This window comes from Candoia aspera, chromosome 5, assembly GCF_035149785.1.
Source record: "Candoia aspera isolate rCanAsp1 chromosome 5, rCanAsp1.hap2, whole genome shotgun sequence".
NCBI lineage: Eukaryota > Metazoa > Chordata > Lepidosauria > Squamata > Boidae > Candoia > Candoia aspera.
Window position 1 is genome coordinate 94,031,151 of NC_086157.1, and position 19,323 is coordinate 94,050,473.

General features: G+C 35.2%; 1 protein-coding gene across 7 annotated transcripts in view; it reads right to left on the reverse strand.

The window, feature by feature from the left end:
* The window catches only part of PAN3 (poly(A) specific ribonuclease subunit PAN3), a 72,799-nt gene that overhangs the window by 20,671 nt on the left and 32,805 nt on the right, over positions 1–19,323 (reverse strand). For 6 of the 7 annotated variants that reach the window (XM_063305731.1, XM_063305730.1, XM_063305736.1 and 3 more), the window contains 7 exons: positions 11,577–11,727; positions 8,923–9,170; positions 7,795–7,899; positions 5,169–5,226; positions 2,317–2,478; positions 1,887–2,003; positions 1,693–1,794 (listed from right to left, as the gene is read on the reverse strand). In XM_063305731.1, the coding sequence (XP_063161801.1) occupies positions 1,693–1,794; positions 1,887–2,003; positions 2,317–2,478; positions 5,169–5,226; positions 7,795–7,899; positions 8,923–9,170; positions 11,577–11,727 (943 nt within the window). The remainder of the gene's footprint in view (positions 1–1,692; positions 1,795–1,886; positions 2,004–2,316; positions 2,479–5,168; positions 5,227–7,794; positions 7,900–8,922; positions 9,171–11,576; positions 11,728–19,323) is intronic. The other variant, XM_063305732.1, reaches the window with a different exon arrangement.

A 19,323-nucleotide genomic window follows, 5' to 3' on the forward strand; every position in this document is an offset into this window, starting at 1 on the left:
GAATTTAATATGTGAAAACAGCTATGTAACCACAGTTCTGGTCTTTCAACTGCCAAATGCCAAATTAACAAAAAAAAGTTTCTTAAATTATTAGTTCACCGAGCACAGAATGCATTATATCAAGAGACTCCTGTTAAAATTACAGAGAAATAGTTTAAATATACCCTAAAACTGCAAAGTATAAGTTGAAGCACCCAAAGAATTAATTTTTTGTTTCATAGCTTTAGGTAATGCATTTTCATAAGCTTATCCCTTAGTTTCACAGATATTCCTATGCCTTTTAAAAATTCATGTTCTACTATTATAAGTTCTATCAAATTGCCACTAAGAAGACACCTACTCGAAACATTAATCTGTCCCCTAAATGTTCTACCTCATATACATTAGAATAAACAGTGCACCATCTAGCATGAAATATACCAGTTTACTTCTGGCCTATTTTTATGCAAGTTGGTTTTTGAGAAATTATTTTAGAAGTGTTATAACTAAACAAAATTTTATCTTATAGCACTGTAGGATTTGGATAAATGAAAAAACAGAAGGATCAAGATTATGCACACTAAAGGAATAACAGAAATTTAAAAGATTTTAGGTACAACATTACAATAATTTGTTCTTAGTTCTTAGCAGAACTGAGGATTATTTTTTTTTTTAATTGTATGGCATAGCAGTTCAATGTTCATGCTGCTTTTTCTTGCTGGGAAATCCTTGTGAGGTCCAGCAGCCAGATGTGTAGACTATTTAGCCATGACAAGCCACATTGCCCAGGGTGCACCATGAGGAGGCTAGTCTACATTGCACCGAGTTCGGCTGAGAGAGAGTGACTGGCCCAGGGTCACCCAGCCAGCTTTGTGCCTAAGGCGGGACTAGAACTCACAGACTTTCTGGTGTCTAGCCCAGCACCTTAACTACTGGACCAAACTGGCTCTCAGAACTGAGGATGTTCATTCCATTACAAAGCAAGCATTTCTGAAAGTCCAAAATGAGTAAGACCAATTTGGAGTGAATTAAGGAACAGTAAGCAGCAGTTATCAGATAAAATTAAAATAGTGGTGCCTTTTGAACATCTCACTGAACTAGTTGTCTGGAATCCCCCATATGGTACTTAAGAACATCGCCTTTGCTATTTATAAGGTCTCTTAGACCACCTGATTTTTATATTAAATCTTTTGGATTAAAAAATAAAATGAGACTGTGGCAGGTAAAGTGAAGCACCAGACTCTTGCATAATATTTATTTCCAAGAAGTACAGTGGGCCTTGCTTACATTAGAAAATAAACATTGGAAACAACTGCAATGCATTTCTCATTTAGAAGGATGCTCTCCTTCTCCAGAACAAAATATAAAATGAGAGTTAAAAAGAGCATCCTGGAATCTTTAGAAGGCAACTAGACCTTTTTTCCTTCTGGTTACTCCAGTGTTTTATGACTGGCTCCATCCACCACAGGAGACATTTTGTAACTGAGTAAACTCTCTTTCATCAAAGCCATTTTGTAAGAGAACTGACAGTATGCTCTCAAAACAACAAATGGACCAAGGGCCCTCTCAAATAGTTTTGGTATTCCTGATATTTTTAAGAAAAAATTATATACAATTAAATGTGTTAATGAAACTCTAATAACGATTTTATAATATTTCTGTAGTACAATATATGTTTGTGTATATATATATATATATATATATTTGCCTTACCCCACTTCCTTTTTGTGAAGTAGGCATCAGCACTAGGATCATTGAAATGCCTGCTCATCATAGTCTCTCCTCCAGCATGGAAATCATATGCAAACACAAGAGCTTTTCAAAGAGAGACCAAGGTGAGAGTTAGATAGGCAACTGATGCAAGTTTTCTGATATGATTGGCCAACATCTTAAAATGAGAAACTTACAATGCTCTCCAAATGCTTTAGTGGTGAATACTTCTCGCAATGTTATTATATTTGAATGCTGGATTTTTTTCCACATGTCCACTAATACCATACATTTTGTATTAACAAGACGAAAACCTGAGGAAAGAAAAAATAAAACTTTCATACACCAAGCATTCATTAACTTCTAATGGAACGTTCACATCTGTTCCAAAATCTGAGCTGCCACCAACAGAGACACACCAAAACAAAACATATTTATTTCTTCATATCCTATTCTATGGATTGTTATTAGGGCCAAATTCCTATTCCTTATTTTAAAGGAATTTTAAAGGAATGATTCAATTTGAAATCCAATTTGTGATTTATACAAAGAAATGCACAAATGTTTTAGGTTTAATTATCTGTACCATTGAAATTTTAAAAGATGACAACTTAGGATTTCCCTCACCATGTATCCTCCGAAGGCAATATGGCAGATCATCTTTGCTATTTACAGCTTTGTAGCATGATGTTATGTACCCAAAGTTGCTTGTTTTCTGTATCCGATTGGGTGGTGGCAGTGGTTCTAAAGGGAAAAGGCTGTGGTAGCTGTCAACTTCTGTTGGGACAGCTAAACCAGTTTACAGAAATACATTAGACACTACTTAAAATTATTAAGAAAACAGTTATTACAGGCACAGAGAAGATCAATTAGATGCACACACGTGTTTAGAGGATTGTGGCAAAGTTAGAAGTTTAAAATGACAGTTTTGATGCAAATAATATACACTTTGCTCATAATAAAGACATTTGCCTTAGGAAGGTCTGAAATAAAATAGTACCCTACTACAAATACTATGATCCTGATTAGCTATTTTATACATAGGCAGAAAAAGATGTATGTGATCATTGTTAATCACAAGGGAAAAGTTTTAGGACAAATAGCCAAAAATCATCAGTGTTGTACAAAATAAATTTTTAGGACAGAATTATCTGTAAAAGCTTAAAATAAGCTTAACTTGCCTTGTTTAATGACTTGCAGAACACTAATGTATTGAACCAGAACAGCATAAACCTTACGAATGTGTTACTTGTGGAAATGCTATAAAAATCGTGCTTTCCTCAATCTCCTTACCCCATTCCCTGTCCCTTCCTGGATAATACCAGTTGTGCTACCCTGTCCTTTAAGTTCAAAAGAAGAGCCAGCAGCCACATCACGATGCAGTCCCTGACCTTGCATAATACTTGAAGCATTTTCTGTACTTTACAAGGATTCAAGACAGGCGGTTGCCACAATGCATCCAAAAACGGAACTCTTTGACACAGTTATGGGCAACCTGTAGCATTTGGAGCCAACTCTGGCCATGACATCAGTTTCTTGCTTTTTAAGGTGGAAAACGGACAAGCTATAGTATACAGTCTAAAAAAGGCATATCGTGGACTAAAGAAGTCCCCTTAACACCCACTCCAGCCCACAGATATCTGGCGTCAAACATTTTGCAGCCTCTGTGTCCTAAAACGTTAAGCGTAGTCCTAGATCATCATCAAACAAGATTTTCACCCCTGCTTTATTGCAAGTCAGAGTATAATACAAGGACAGTGGCTGCCTGCACTACTATGAGAGTAGGGTACTAGTAGTTCCATGACAAGCAGACATTTTCTTCATTAGAAAGATTCTGGAGTTTAGCTCTTGCTATCAGCTTTGTAATTGTTAGCTTTTTTATCACAGAAGAAGCTCAAGCTAATACCTGAAGAAATCCAACTGCTGTACTGGTCTAAACAAGTACTGTATCAATCTATCTGCTATGGAGAAGCAGATCAATTCTGCAGGTCATACATTTTGTTGATTTTTGTCTTCGTAAAACTACAGTCCAGAAAACTTCTTCTGGTACATTTGCACTGACATTTTGGCTATTTTACTTCAAAAAGCTGGCCTCCTACTCCATTCAATACTATTTTTGAAATTTCTCTGAGAAAAGGAACAATCCAAAATTCTACTGCACATGTGGAAATAACCAAAGCAGCAGCCAAAGAAGCTACAAATAAATGTTATGCTTACAAACGAGCAGATAAGACATTTGTTTTACATTCAAGGTATCTTCTCGTGCTGAAAATATTAAACCAAATTGAAATATACTTCTTTAAATGTCTCAGAAAGTTATCATAATGATTTGGGAACCACGCATATGTGATTCCTGCAACTGATGTACTCTAAACCAAATGCAATAAGCAGAAGATATAAAAGCATATTCTTCCACAAAGAACATATCATTCATGTAAACACTTATAAAACCTATATATAGTATTCATATTTAATAGGCATATCACACTTGCAGTGTAGAGCCAGATGCATATAGAAAGGTACCCTCCACCTCCAACTGGAAACCCTTCCTATGGCTATTAATTAAGAAGTATTCTAAATAAAGGGGAATGTTAATTCACTGATAAAATCAAACATTTTGTATTAAGAATTGGGCTTAAAGAAAAACAAAATTTGCATCTGTGGAAAGAAAGAAAATATGATAGTAAAGAAATAATTATATTAAGTTTCAATACAGAGAGGACCTCATATACAAAGCCAGCCCAATTATACTCAATACAGCTCTCAATTACATTAACACGTGGACCCTGCAAGCATGTGGGACAACTGCTAAGAAAAACAACTGTTCTAGGTTAATGCAGATTTAATGTGTCTTTAATAAGTGTATGGTGTGTGTGGGTGTATATGGCTGTGTGTTTGTGTGTAGATACATAGATATACAGGTAGTCCTCGACTTATGACCATTCATTTAACGACCATTCAAAGTTAGGGCAGCGCTGGAAAAACTGACTTACAACTGGTCCTTGCGCTAACGACCACTGCAACATCCCCACAGTCACATGATCAAAATTCAGGTGCTTGGCAACTGGCATGTATTTACGAAGGTTGCAATGTCCCTGGGTTACGTGATTGCCATTTGCAACCTTCCTGGCCAGCTCCTGACAAGCAAAATCAATGGGGAACCATGTGATTCACTTAACGACCGTGGCAAAAATGCCGCATTGGGCATGACTCACTTAACAACTGCATCACTTAGCAATGGAAGTCCCAGTCCCAATTGTGGTCGTAAGTCAAGAACTACTGGTAAGTGTACACACACACACACACACACACATATATACACAGAACAGAATTGTATATGTATATGTATATGTATTTGTATATATATAGTGTGTGTGTGTGTGTGTGTGTATAAAAATTTAGTAGAGTTACTAAGCTGAAAGCAAGCATAAATACACTTCACAAGCACAAGTTAAAATTCAGGATTTTTAGATACTTACCAGGCATGTCTGCTTGATCTATCTGAGCCATTGTAATTAAGTGTCTGTTGATCAGCTCCTGTAAAGGAAACATTTTACGCTCTTACAGATAAGGTATAAAATTCATGTTGTTGTTTTTTTAATGCAGTTATGGCAAATTGTAAAAATAAACTAATGTATTTTTCTGTTTTATCTGGGCTGACTCCTCTACAAAAACGGAAAGCTTACCCAAAGTAAACTATTTTGAGAGCTGTGAACTTTTAAATATGGTTGTTGGACATACCTAATTGCCAATTCTTCTGTTCAAGAACTGACTCTACCTAGTCCTATCAAGAAAGCTTCAAGACTGCTCTTCAGCAAGTATGTCTTACAATTAAAGCAAATAACTCTTACAATTAAAATGGTCTTCCATCCCAGATTTTTCATGCTGCAATTCAATATTAGCATTTTTGTCCTTGCATTTTTATAGCTGTCTCTCGCTATCCTCAGGCAATTCTTTTAGCCTTCTCTTCTCAGTGATGATTCAGAGTTTCAACATACCATGGTCATTAGACCAGTCCTCTATTTAATTCTCTTTTGATCATCATAAGCAAATCCTTGCATATGGGTAAGTCAGTAGGATTTTGGAAGTAGCAGCCTATTTTTATAAGTAAGAAGCAGGCTAGAAACTTTTGCAGGTGTATTTACAAAGCTTCACTAGACCTCAAATAACCATGGCTTCTGATTCCAAAGCAAGAAGATGCTTCAGATCAAGTGGGGGTACTCACACAACACCTGTCTGGAACTCTTTAAGCCAAATGAGACTTTTCCTCGGAATGCATTAGAACTGTAGAGGGCATGATGAGATCCCAGAAAAATATGCAGTTGCACAGCCTTACAAATAAATGATTTTTTGTATTCTTTCTAGTTTATCAACATCTATACTTTATATGTATTAAATATAATACTCCAAAATATTCAACAGTTCGGGAAGAACCTGCTGTTCTGTCTCCCTCACAACTGGCTTGCTCAAACGTTCCATTGTAGTTATGGCTTGCTTTCCTTACAATTACACCACAACTTTGAGGCATGATCAGCTTTTTTTTCTACCATATTGTTACACAAATTCTGGCCTGTGGACTTAAAGCAGACCTCAAGATTCTTCATACAACATTCAAATATATATGTTAGCTAAACTAACACACACTGTCTTATAATAACTGCCTGTCTCAAGATAAAGGTGCCGTATCATATCAAGAGGAAGAAAGGCAATGGAAGGGAAATGCCCTGCTTAATTTGACAGTGCCTATAGTTGGTAGTATAGTCATATATGTGTTGTTACTTTGTCAAACATGTCTGGTAACCATACAAAGGTACCATTACAAGTACTCACTGAGACTTAATGACTGACATTGCAATCCTATACAAGTTTATTGAGCAAGTCATATTCAATTCAATGGGACTTGCTCAAAGAAAGTATTATGGGATTCCAGCTTAGACAGAGTCTTAAATACACCATGTTATTCTGTATGATAACTTGTTTGTATTGTATTGATGCTGTCATTCCATGGAAGTAACTAAGTCCTATCTGGGAATTTAGACTTAGGTCCTCCTATGCTTTCCAGCACACTGGGTAACAAGTCTCTGCAACAATTTTGGTCAGCTGTAATGGTTTCTGCTTCTTCGCGTGTGATTCCAAGTTTTCTTTAAATGTTTTTCGCCAAGTCTTGATGGGTCTGCCTCTCTTCCTCTCCCCTCTGGGTGGTATCCAGCACGTGGCAGTCCTTGGGTAACTGTTATCCAGCAGAGACAGAATGTCCAGCAAAACGTAATTTGCAACCCTTCACAATGTCTTGTAATTTGCAGGAACCACTTCCTAGAATCTTAGCATTAGAAGTATGGTTTCGGTAACTGACAAGGATTTTTCATAGGCAGGGCAAGCAGAATACACTGAGCTTTTGTGCTAGCCATATGATGATTTCCCAAGTTTTGCTTCCTACTGGCAGATTAATGGCTTTGTAAAATTAGATCTTTGTTGATTTTTAACTACTGATGTAGACCAAACTGGGTGCAATCATCGCAACACTGATTATGCATTTCTATGCAGTTAATTCTCAATTTCTCTATCATTTGATAGTACAACTGCCTAGACAGGTGAATTTCTGTACTTCCTCAATGGATTGGTGTCCAACAATTAACCGCATGTTCCCTTGGGGATTTCTGACCTGCATGACTTTCATATAGTCATTATTTATCCTCAGGCTGATTTTACCAACTTCTTTTTTCAAATTGGCAATCATGTCCTATAAGCATTCCCAGGTTTCTGCCAGAAGTGCAGTATCACCTACAAAATCCAAATCTTTAAGTCTGGAGTACTCACAGTTTTTCTTATTATGAAGTCTAGTCAGAAGGACTAAAAATGGCAAGAATATGAATCTTTGCCATAGTCCAGTATTGTTAAATAAATAAACAATGCCATTAATAGTCCTCACATAGCACCTGAAGGTCACGTAGAGTATGCTTGTGCATGTACTGTACTTCTCACAAATGCAGAACTTAGTTTTACAATGTGCTGAATACAGTTTTTTGCAAAATTTAAAGGAAAAGTTGTACAGACATTTTATGAATAAAATCTATTACTTATTTTTATATTTTAAAAAGAATTTACCTGTCTGAGTTCATCAGCCATGAAGAAGGAAGGTGCATTAGCTTTTGGCTGCATATAAGCAACATGAGGTGCAGTTGGAGGGTAAATATGATAATTTGGGAATACCTATTGAAAGTCAATTAGGAAACAGACAACTTTCAGAAGTTGAAAAATTAACAGAGCTATTAAATCTTTAAAAATCTTCTGAATACATTTAAGGCAGTACCATAAACATATGAGCTTCTTAGATATTATACAGCTTTTTAAACTAGGCTTGAGTTTTATACTGAATGGCTGACTCCGGCAACATCCATTCTACAAAGTATTCTAACATACTGTTACCATTCTTCCATTATAATTTGCCAACATTAACCTGGCTATTTTCTGACTCCGAATCTTTTGTCCCCATTAATGTATCTCAGACTTGCTTATTTTTTTGCACCATTATTTTGCAAAAATAGTTAATTTAATTTTAAAAAAATTAAAAACCCAAGCCTCGAGCAATGAACTTTTAATTAAATTGTTGATTCCACTTTAAGTTCTTTAAGCAACCAGCTCCGCTTAAAGTAGAAATGTAATGGAACTGCATTTGCAATCTCTCCCAGGCAAACCTGAGGCATCAGGTAGCCCTGTATCTAAAAAATAAATAGCTTACTCTCCTTGTTGAATTTTAGTTATTTAGGAGCAATTCTACTGAAAATAAAGAAATCCTTTCTATTGAGTTTGATGATTGGTATATCTAGCCACTGACATCTGCTCCAGCTGGCTCCAACAGCTCTCAAAAATTTCAGTAAGATACCTGATCCCTTGCCACCAGAGCTTTGTCACTGAGCTATAGCTTCTTCCCATCTGTTCTTTGGGACAAGAACTATAAAAACATCAGACTATTTTGGGAGGAAGCTATAGTAACTGTTTAATTACCATGATAACACTGGCTTACCATGCAGAGAATTAACTTAAAGCAAACATGGTTTATCATGATATCTGAGTGCATCTAATTTTTCCTTTCCATATTTCCTAATAAAATATGGAGAACAAAAGAGATAATTTAAATATGAGGAAGGGATACTTAATAACAATTCAATACTGTAAATAACAGTTAATCTTTTTTTGCTGACTAGTACCATCACAACTAAAGCTAAACTTTACCATTCCAGTTAGAGGTGCTGGAGTCGCGTCAGTATAGAAATAGGTTGTTCCACCCACAGTTTCTTTCTGAATCACTTGGCCAGTAGCTGGGGGCTGCGAGACAGCATTAGTAACTGGTGTAGAGGCACTAGTAGGCACCATATAATTTGCTGGGTTTGGTGTATGACTTCTTCGTCTAGGAGCAGGAGATGTGTGAGGAGTGATTTTAGGAGAGTGAAGGGGTGAAGATCCTGCTGACAGTGACATTCCTTGTGCAAATAAAAGGGAGAAAAAAGACTTGCTGGTAAAGCAGGAATATGTTCCAGCATGAACTCTAAGGCTTGAGAAATTATGAATTCTCTTACAGATCTTTTTTTTTAAAAAAAGAACTTCGGATAGATCAAGCAAGATGTTTGAAAGTGTTCCAAACCTCAGTCTACATTCAGTATTCAAATAAAATTGTTAACCACAAATACGTTGATTGACATACCCTCAAGGTTGCATACTGAGATCAATGCCGCAACCTTACAGTAAACCTAGCGATGTGCAAAACTCACCAATTTGGGAATATCCCATTCCAGACAACTCCAGAACATTATTTTCTCCCTCTATATCACATCAAAATGCCTCCAAAATGACAATGACCAGATTTGGTAGGGTCTGGGGGAGGAACAGAACATTCCAGCATTGTCTGCAATGCATCATCCTCATCAGTGAGTGTTTACGTCCCCAATAATATCCATAAGGAAATGAAGTATCTTAATTATAGTAAGTATGAGTAAGAAATATGACAAAATTAAAGCACAAATAAAAAGTTTATTGACCTCTTTTATTCAATATTATGAGGCATTGTCTTCAGGGAAAAAAGACTTGGTAAAACAATCCTTTATATGAACGAAATTCAGGTTCTATCCATAGTATCTATGACATTAGAAGGATCTCTGACCTTGCAGAACAACTACCAGAGTGAAGAATGCCAAGTTAAGATTATCTTGGCTACACAGACCAATGAATGCAATCATCATCATCCAGTTAGATTTATATGATAAATTTCCTCTGGGAGGAATAATTTCAGAAGAATTTCTAAAGATTAGAGCTTTAGGTTTAGTTTTACTCCTCCAGGTTATATTTCTTGCTCAAGCCACATAACTTAAAGACTCATATATCTGTGCGATTTTATACCCCCTCAACTGCAGGCAACTTTACAATATACTGTAGCTGTGGCAAACTTTGCTTGCTCAAGATACACTTTTCATTATTTGTTAGATTTACACTCCACTTTTTCTTCAGGCCCTCAAGATGGTACACACACAGTACTGTTTCTTCCCATTTTATTCCTAAACAACATATGATTGGACTCAAAGGCGGTGACTGAAGTCACTCCATAAGCTTCGATAGCCTAACATGGTCTTTAACTTGGATCTCTCTGACATTCTAACCAACCCCTTTAAAGGAGACTGTCTCAAAATAAACCTTTACAAATACCAATATTGCAAGCTAGTTGAAACCAAAGTTCAAGATAAATTGTCTATGAATTAAAGACAATTTAATTGTCTTGCATATATCTTGCAGCATGAAAGATTATTCCATTTCTATAGCCTGGACCAGTGCATTCAACTACATGTGAGAACTAGAGACTTATGAAAACTTAAAGGTGTTTCTATACAAATCTCTTCTCCAAATCTGAGAGCAACACATCTTGTAAATTTAGGAGGTGTCTACGGCTATAGATATCTACACAGAACAACTACATAGAAACATTATTCAGCAAGATCTACTTTCAAGTAGGAAAGAATATTCAAAGGAGGGACCACAGCCCAGCATATCACGTGTCTCATGTGATTCCAAGTCCAATCTTACCAACAGAAAAAGCCAGCTAATTATAGGTGTAGTCAAAAGTGTTTAAGTCTAGAAGGCAAAATGGCCTGACCAACTGAAAGAAAGCCTCCCTCCCTCTTGGCCCCAATATGGGATGCGGGACTAAATCATAAGATTGGGTTCAGACCTCAGTTCAGTGATTCACCTTGGAATTATTTGAAAGCTGTTCAATACAACTTAGCTTCTGAATCAGAATCTTGATTCAGACATTTAAAGCTTCCCAACTCCTATAATTCTAGTTATAAAATCTGCAAAATTTTGGAATGATAGTTGATGGAGATAGAGATTTATGATGAGTAAAATTTATTGCAAACTACCCTAACTTTGATATGAAAGTCAGGAACAGCTGATGAACATTTATTGATTTTGTAATCAAACAACCCAGAATCCAGACTTCTATACTGCTTTGTTAATGTATTATTTTGTTAGGAAGCTATTATCTACACTTTTGCATAGGTTTGTGTCCCAACCCACTCTTTAATGGCCTTCACTACAGTTTCTGCTTAGGAAAATTTAGTAATTTCTTTTTAGAGCCTGGAACAATTAAATAATGGTATTTGCATAACTTACTAATGCCAAATAATTACCAGAAACTTTTAACAATTACTCTTAAAATAAAGCAATTTGTATAAGGTCACAAAGTGATTGGAGCCACATGAAATTACAATTCACATAGCCAAGATTATTATTATAATAATCAATTCCTACAACACAAGATTGACTAAGTTACTACTACTTATCAACTCGCATGCTATTATGAGTATTAATAAAGAGCAAACAAATTACTCTAAACTTACCTGGAGCTAACCCAGGATTTGCAGGATTTCCCATGGAAGGATGAGAGAACAAGGCTTGAGAGAAGGCAGAGATATTTGACTGTGACATATTACCAAGCCGGGAGTTTGAACCTCCTTTAGGAATAAACTCACTTGCAGTGGGATTTGGCGCCTGTTTAAAAATCAGAACATATCATGTGTTAAATGTGAAGACAGACTTGTCTACTAAATAAATCAATGGAATTAAAACCCCAAAATATAATATTTCAAAATTTCAGCATACAGTTAAGAATCAAATGCCAGGATCCAAAGAACTAAAATTAGTCCAGTGAAGTTAATGTGGACTTTATATACTATTCTCCTTTTAACTGCTCTCTAACCATAACTTTTCAAAGCTGTGCTGGTTTGTAATATGACATGACAAAGGAAAAAAAAAAGCAAGCATTCAATTAAGCTAGGCATTTTCTTCCTAACTGGGTCTAAGTACTCTTTCACCATAACAAGCCTATTGAAAAACAGATCCCCATATAACTTCCTTTATAATTTAAGATTTGCAAGTTTGCAATACACATGGGTCAATTACATTTGAATATGCATCAACTTATTGTGCTGATGGCAGCCTGTCCATATAAACAAATATTTTAGAGAACTAAACTGTAGAATTATTTCAAAAAGCTTCATATTTAGTCAGTTATTACAATTTTATTTATGGTCAGAGACCAGTTATCAACTACACTTTACACATTATCTAATGGAAAAAACAGAAGGGCAGTAAAAGTAAAACTTAAAACAACAAAATAAAATATAAAAACCTTAACATAACAGAACATAGCAATCAATAGATATAAAATAATGAAATAAGAAATAAACAATTATAATACCCACCCAACATCAATTAGCAAAACCTTCCTAATTAAAATTATAGGAAATAAAAATATTTATATTTTGTTAATTTACATCATTTGTGTAATAATGAAATTCTGCAAATGACATAAATTTGTACAAATTATGTAAAAATCTCATTTATGTAATTATGAAAATGATGTAAAATATATGTAAAAATGTCAAGTCCAAGTGACATAAATTACATACAGTAAATAATGCAAATTTGGATAAGCATTTTTATTTCCTATAATTTTAAATACGAAGATAAACATTTGGATAATGTTTGGAACATTACTGAGTTTAAAGTAAGATACAGTTCAACTATTATAACGGATTGGCAAATATCAGTTTGATTCTTGATATGGTTATATAATTCAGTACCTAATGCTGGGCAAATCAGAATCTCTCAACAAAACATTCCTTGTATAGCTCTAGCAAGATTAGAATGCACTTACGAGCTTCTTGGATAAAATACTAAAACTAATACAATTATTAATATCATACTTAAAAATTAAGAAATTCTAATCAAATTAAAGTATATTAACATAGAGCGGATTACTGATAAATGTTTCATTTTTTTAAATTTGCCTTTTTTTTTAATCCAGGTTCAATAATTAAAGGAGATTCCCCCCACCTTTTTTTTTTAATGATGATACAGTTCAGGCTATTATCTAATTACAGTGAAACTTCAATTTTCTGACCCTCCACTCAGTGGACTTTAGATGCAATAGACAAAATTTTAATTTGGACTTCACCCTCAAACAAAGGACAAAATCTACTGTTTCTGAAGCAGCCTGGACGGTTTATTTTTTCCCCAACCATTTTGTTAATTTATATCATTTGTGTAATAATGCAATTCTGCAAGTGCATAAATTTGTACAAATTATGTAAAAATCTCTATTTAATTATGAAAATGATGTAAAAATATATGTAAAAATGTCAAGTGCAAATGACATAAATTATGTAAATAATGCATATTTGGATTTAACAGAACCCTTTCCTCCCCAAATGGTACATTAAATTGAAAATTTTCCTATAAAGATTTCTTAAGACATTTTAATTTATTGTTATACAATTATTCAAAATTGTATTGGTTGACTTTTCATAAAATAAGAAAAAGGAAGCTTAAATAATAAGCTTCTCATTTACCACATAACTGAGAAGTAAAACGATTTAATAAACTGCAGAAAAAATCACAACAATGGAGGCCTTTGAGAGTGAATCATTTGAGATAGTCTCAAATTTTGTGATACTACAATTGCACAAATGAATCTGTGTGAGGCCCTCATGAATAAAGCTAGTAATTTTACTGAAGATAGAGGTGGGCAAGAAATAAATATGATACTTGCTAAAAGATATGTAGCTTTCATCGTAACTGTCTTTGGCTTACTTTTATTAGCACTACCCTTAAATTAGATATATTTAGCTATTCTCTTACTACTCAGTAAAGCCATTCTCATTTTGAAAAGCTGTAAACTTAAAATAATGGACAAAAATACTGAACTTCACTAACATGTACACTTCTACAGACCATGGATATACTGCTACATAGCTTGCTGAAAGTCACTAACCAGTAGGAAACCATCTGCCACCCAAAGTACCACAAGTTTACTTATCTTTCAAAATTCACTCCAGGCTTTGCTGCCTTCTTTTGTATGGGCAAACCCAATGCAAATTGCAATGAGTTTTGACAGTGCTCCCACTTAGAGCTGACCTGATCAACAAAAAAAATAATTGCCACAGAGTTGATGGCGTGACCTTAGTTTGAGAAAAATGATTTAGTATATGAAATTCAATTTTGTCATCATACAGGGTTCTGAATACTTTGTTGAAACGGAATCTGTTTAACGCAGGCTAAAACTTGTTTATTTTTGTTAATAATGTCAAAAAAACCTTGTCACATCTGAAATGTCATAGCATTTATTATGCCATAATCCACAAGATACAGTATTTATTGCAACTGTTATTACAGCTACTTCTTGAGCATTACTTTTCCAAGACCAATAGTCTGTTCTATATCTTTGCATGCAACATCTACCATCATAGTTGTCTTCTCCTTGTATCTCTCCCTAAAGAAACACAGCATTTTTACAGAAATCTGACCCAAATCCAATATTTTTCATCCCTAACATTTTGACAAAACAAGATGGCACAATACATTCCGTCCTATCAAGAAACTGGGAACCATCATACTTAGTTTTATTGAAGCATCATGACACAAGCAATTGTTATTTTCAAATACAACAAATCTTGGAAAGAAATGCTAATCACATACAAATATGTACAAAGTAAAAGGGAAAAAGGGATACAAAACCACGTATTTAAAAATGCAGTAATGAAAGCAGCTCAAATATGAACCATGGAAAATATGATAAAATATTATTAGAAACACAAAAACTGTTAAATCAAGATCCAACGAACATCACATTTATAAAACTTCCCTGGCCTTATGAACAAAATATCAAGCATAATATAGTCCTGATTAGAACATATTAAGATGGCTGATTAAAGATATTCACATAGTGGTCTCATTGTAACTTTTATATCTCATTTTCCAGAACAGTTAGGGCCCAAGTACATCGCAGCAACAAACATAGTTTTTCATCCTTGCTTCCCTTATGATTCTCAGAATTCTGCTTCATTTCTTTATGCGTTAAATCAGGTGTAGTTTACTTCCCACCCATTTCTACCATATAACGAAATTAAAAGAATGGTAAAAATTGAATGGCACACTTTCATAAAAATGGGATGAGAAGAGATAGCCTTGTCTTCCAGTGCCATAAATCTGCATAATATGGACTGTACACCTTAGTCTTTGACAGGTTTACACTGCAGATGGGAAGCTTATAAACGTCCAGTCACTACCATCCTTCCTTAAATTGCCTCTAGATGTATTAAATTAACATTGCTTTGTATAGTATTAAAATTAATCTGGCTAACTGAACACACATTATTTTTCTTTCATACATATCAAAACCCCTTTCTGGCTGATATGGCCAACTGTTTCTCATGTCCAATGTTGTCCCCATCTGCAATACCAACCAAAGAACCAGTTTGTTCTAATGGTTAAGGCAACAGGCTAGAAGCCAGGAGACTGTGAGAACTAGTCCCGCCTTAGGCATGAAAGCCGGCTGGGTGACTTTGGGCCAGGCACACTCTCTCAGCCCAATTCACCTCTCAGGGTTCCTGTTGTTGGGAAAATAGGAAGAGGAAGGAGTATTAGAAATGTTCCCCACCTTGAGTTATTTATAAAAATAATAAAGGCAGGATAAAAGATCTAAAATAAAAAAATCAGTGATTAATACCTGCATGCTACAAATATCTGTCACCCAAGCAAAACTTATTATTCCTTTGGACATTACAGATTTTATTTTACTGCCCAGAACAGTAACACTACTATTTCCTTAAAGGTAAAGGTAAAGGTTTCCCTTGACATTAAGTCCAGGCATGTCTGACTCTAGGGGGCGGTGCTCATCTCCATTTCAAAGCTGAAGAGCCGGCGTTTGTCTGTAGACACTTCTGTGGTCATGTGGCTGACATGACTACATGGAACGCTGTTACCTGCCCGCTGAAGTGGTACCTATTAATCTACTCACATTTGCATGTTTTCAAACTACTAGGTTGGCAGGAGCTGGGACTAGCAACGGGAGCTCACCCCATCACGTGGATTAGAACCGCCGACCTTCTGATCGGCAAGCTCAGCAGCTCAGCGGTTTAACCCGCAGCACCACCGCGTCCTACTACTACTTCCTTACACATCATTTAATTATACATGAGATGTAACTGTTGAACTTTTCTTCTCAAATAAACTTGTGGCATTCTCTTTTGTGGTGGTCCTTTTTCACATGGAATACCATAACATAGTAGGAATACACGGTTCTCTCTTTGAGTGAAAAAAAATGGGTCTTAAGGACCTGGATTTTCTATTATGCCCTTACGTGAACAGAAGTGAGGCTTGACTTGAGTTTTTTAAAATCTTGCTTTGATTTTAAATGCTTTATGCTATCATATTAACTGTACTCCATATTCAATCATTTTATAATTTCAGCCTGTAAACTGTATTGAAAGACTTCAATATAGCTGAAAGACAGAATAACAATGTTTAAAGGAAAAAGCAGCACCAACGTGGCTTTTTTTCTTCCCCTTCTCTGGTTCACAAACTAAAGGCAGTATTTCAGCAAACTATTTAAGCATTTGTTACATAAAAGACCAGGGGTAGCAACCTGGGTCTTTTCAAATATAGGTAGTCCTCACTTAATAACTATTTGTTTAGTGATGGTCCGGATTTACGATGGTGCTGAAAAACCCAACTTGCAACCGGTCCTCTCACTTACAACTGTTGCAGTGTCCCCGCAGTCACGCGATCACAATTTGGGCACTTGGCAACTGGTTCGCATTTATGACCGTCGCAGCGTCCCATGGTTTCATGATCACCATTTTCGACCTTCCCGGCCAGCTTCTGGCAAGCAAAATCAATGGGGAACCATGTGATTTGCTTAATGACCATGTGGTTTGCCTAACATCCACAGTGATTCACTTAATGACCACTGCAACAAAGGTCATAAAATTGGGTCGGATTTGCTTAATGACTTAGCAATCGAAAGTCCAGTCCCAACTGTGGTTGTTAAGCGAGGACTACCTGTAGTTTGGACTTTCATGTCCCCCAACCAGCACATGCAGCTGAAGGAATCTGTTGAGATTGTAACCAGAATCATATAGTGGCCACTACAGTTTGATATAAGGACAGCCATTTGTTTGTGAGATCACTGAGTTACCTTGAACCAGTTACTTCCCTTCAACTTAATGTACCTCACTGGGCAATTATTGAGGGGAGGGTGCGCCACTCTGAGCTATATATGTAGCCTTTTGAGCTTCTTCTGCAAGGGTGAGGAACAGAAATGTTAACATTTTACTTCCCTAAAAAATACATCATGATTCGGTTATTGTATTTTTCCACATTCTATTAGGCAATGAAAGAAAGAATATTACTATGCTGAAATACAGTATTGCAAGCCAGCATCTACATGTAAAAAAGACAACTTGGACTGCCTGACAGGAAAAGAAGAATAACCTTCAGTGGGCTGATTTTTTCTGCAAAATCATTTAAAATGTTATAGCGACTACTCTGTGCACGTACAAGACAGCTTCTCTGGACTGAGATATGTATCATTCAGAAAAGTAAGTAAGAAATATGGCAAAATAAATAGAAAGCCATCCTTCCTTACTGAATAACAAAGTTCTAGTACTGCCAACATGTACAAACCAAAATTGTATAGCATTATCTACAGAAAACAGGCTCAACTTCAGTTCACTGTTGAACTAAAAGGAGAGTGTATGCAGGTCAAGTCATTAAGGGACAACAACAAAAATCTACCACACCTTCATTAAGCAACAGTCTATATTAAAGTTTACTCTTGCATTATAAAAGAAAACTGTAAGATTTATCCAAAACCGTAATACTATTTTCCCCTCCCCCAAATGATAAACATGTGAATGGTGATAAACAGGAGTTTTATAATCTACCTTGAGTTACTACTTTACTTACTTTAAGACCTTCACTCTTAAATCTTTATTTACATGCTTGATATTTTGTTTCCTCTAAAGCTAAGACTATGAAATATTCTAAATTTAAGAGGAAGAACCTGCATATTCATCTGAAGAAATTATTACAGTAACAAAAATTCATAGAGTAACTTATTTATTCACTGAGTTCTCAACTATTCTAAAATTCTGCAATTCCACCTCTTCTGCTTAAAGCAAATATTGAAATATTAAATTAAAACTAAGATTCTTAAGGTCCTTCCAAGTCTCTCAATCTCTCTTTTTCAAGATGCAAAATAAAAAAAACTGCTTTTGTGAAACATTCACTTGTCCTTTATAAATAGCACTTCTCCGGGACACAAAATGCATCCTTTTGGGATTGTAATTGCTACATAAAATGATATTGCAAAAGTAATGCAGACTCCTACCATTGAATAATACTTCTTATTCACATGCTAATTTTGTAAAATATTTGATTCATAGTTGTTTTACCTTAGAGACAAATGCAGGCTTTTCTGTTCCTTTGCAGCAGCAGAATACCAATCTACGTCCTCATGCATTAACTCCCAAGTATGACATCGTTATACTTTTTATTGCTGTTACCTTAGGAAGATAATGACCTTGAAAGGCTGCTAAGAGCAGAACATCTCAAAGATCTTTTCCTTTCATCAGCATCGTCATTAGTGCAATAAAAGGTTACTGAAAGCAAAGGGACATGAAAAACCCACCAGTTCAGGAACTAAAAAAATTCTCTAAATTTTTTAGAGAAATCATATTATACCTGAATAGGAGAGTTTTGCACATACCTATAAATCCGTTATATTAAGGAAAAACTGTAACAGGATATTAAATTTATAAATTTAACATATGAGGTATTTGTTTCCCCATATGTTGCGACTGAGATGAAAAATATATTTGCATTCTGTATGATTTCTCTTTTCTAAAAGCTTGATTTCTTTGGAAAGATTTCAGACTATTATGACTCACTAACCGCTGCATTATGAGATATGCAGTAGATAATCTGTGTAATTTACTGCGTCTATTATAGTTTAGCTACAAATGATTGGAGACAACAAAGAAACTTGGGGTGGCAATGAACATCCTATGTCATGTTGCACATACCAGAGACTCTGGCTTCTTTTCAGAATAAGCCAGACAAGGAAAACTAAAACAAACAGTATATTAAAGTTGTTCATTAACATTTTTCTTAAATGGTTAATTTTCACTAGAATATCATCTAATTTAAAGAAAACAGTGTATGACTTCTAAGGGTTTTAAAATTCTATTATTCTTACCATTCAAACTAGAAGCTTTTAGTTGACAGATTAAGTAACTCATTCTC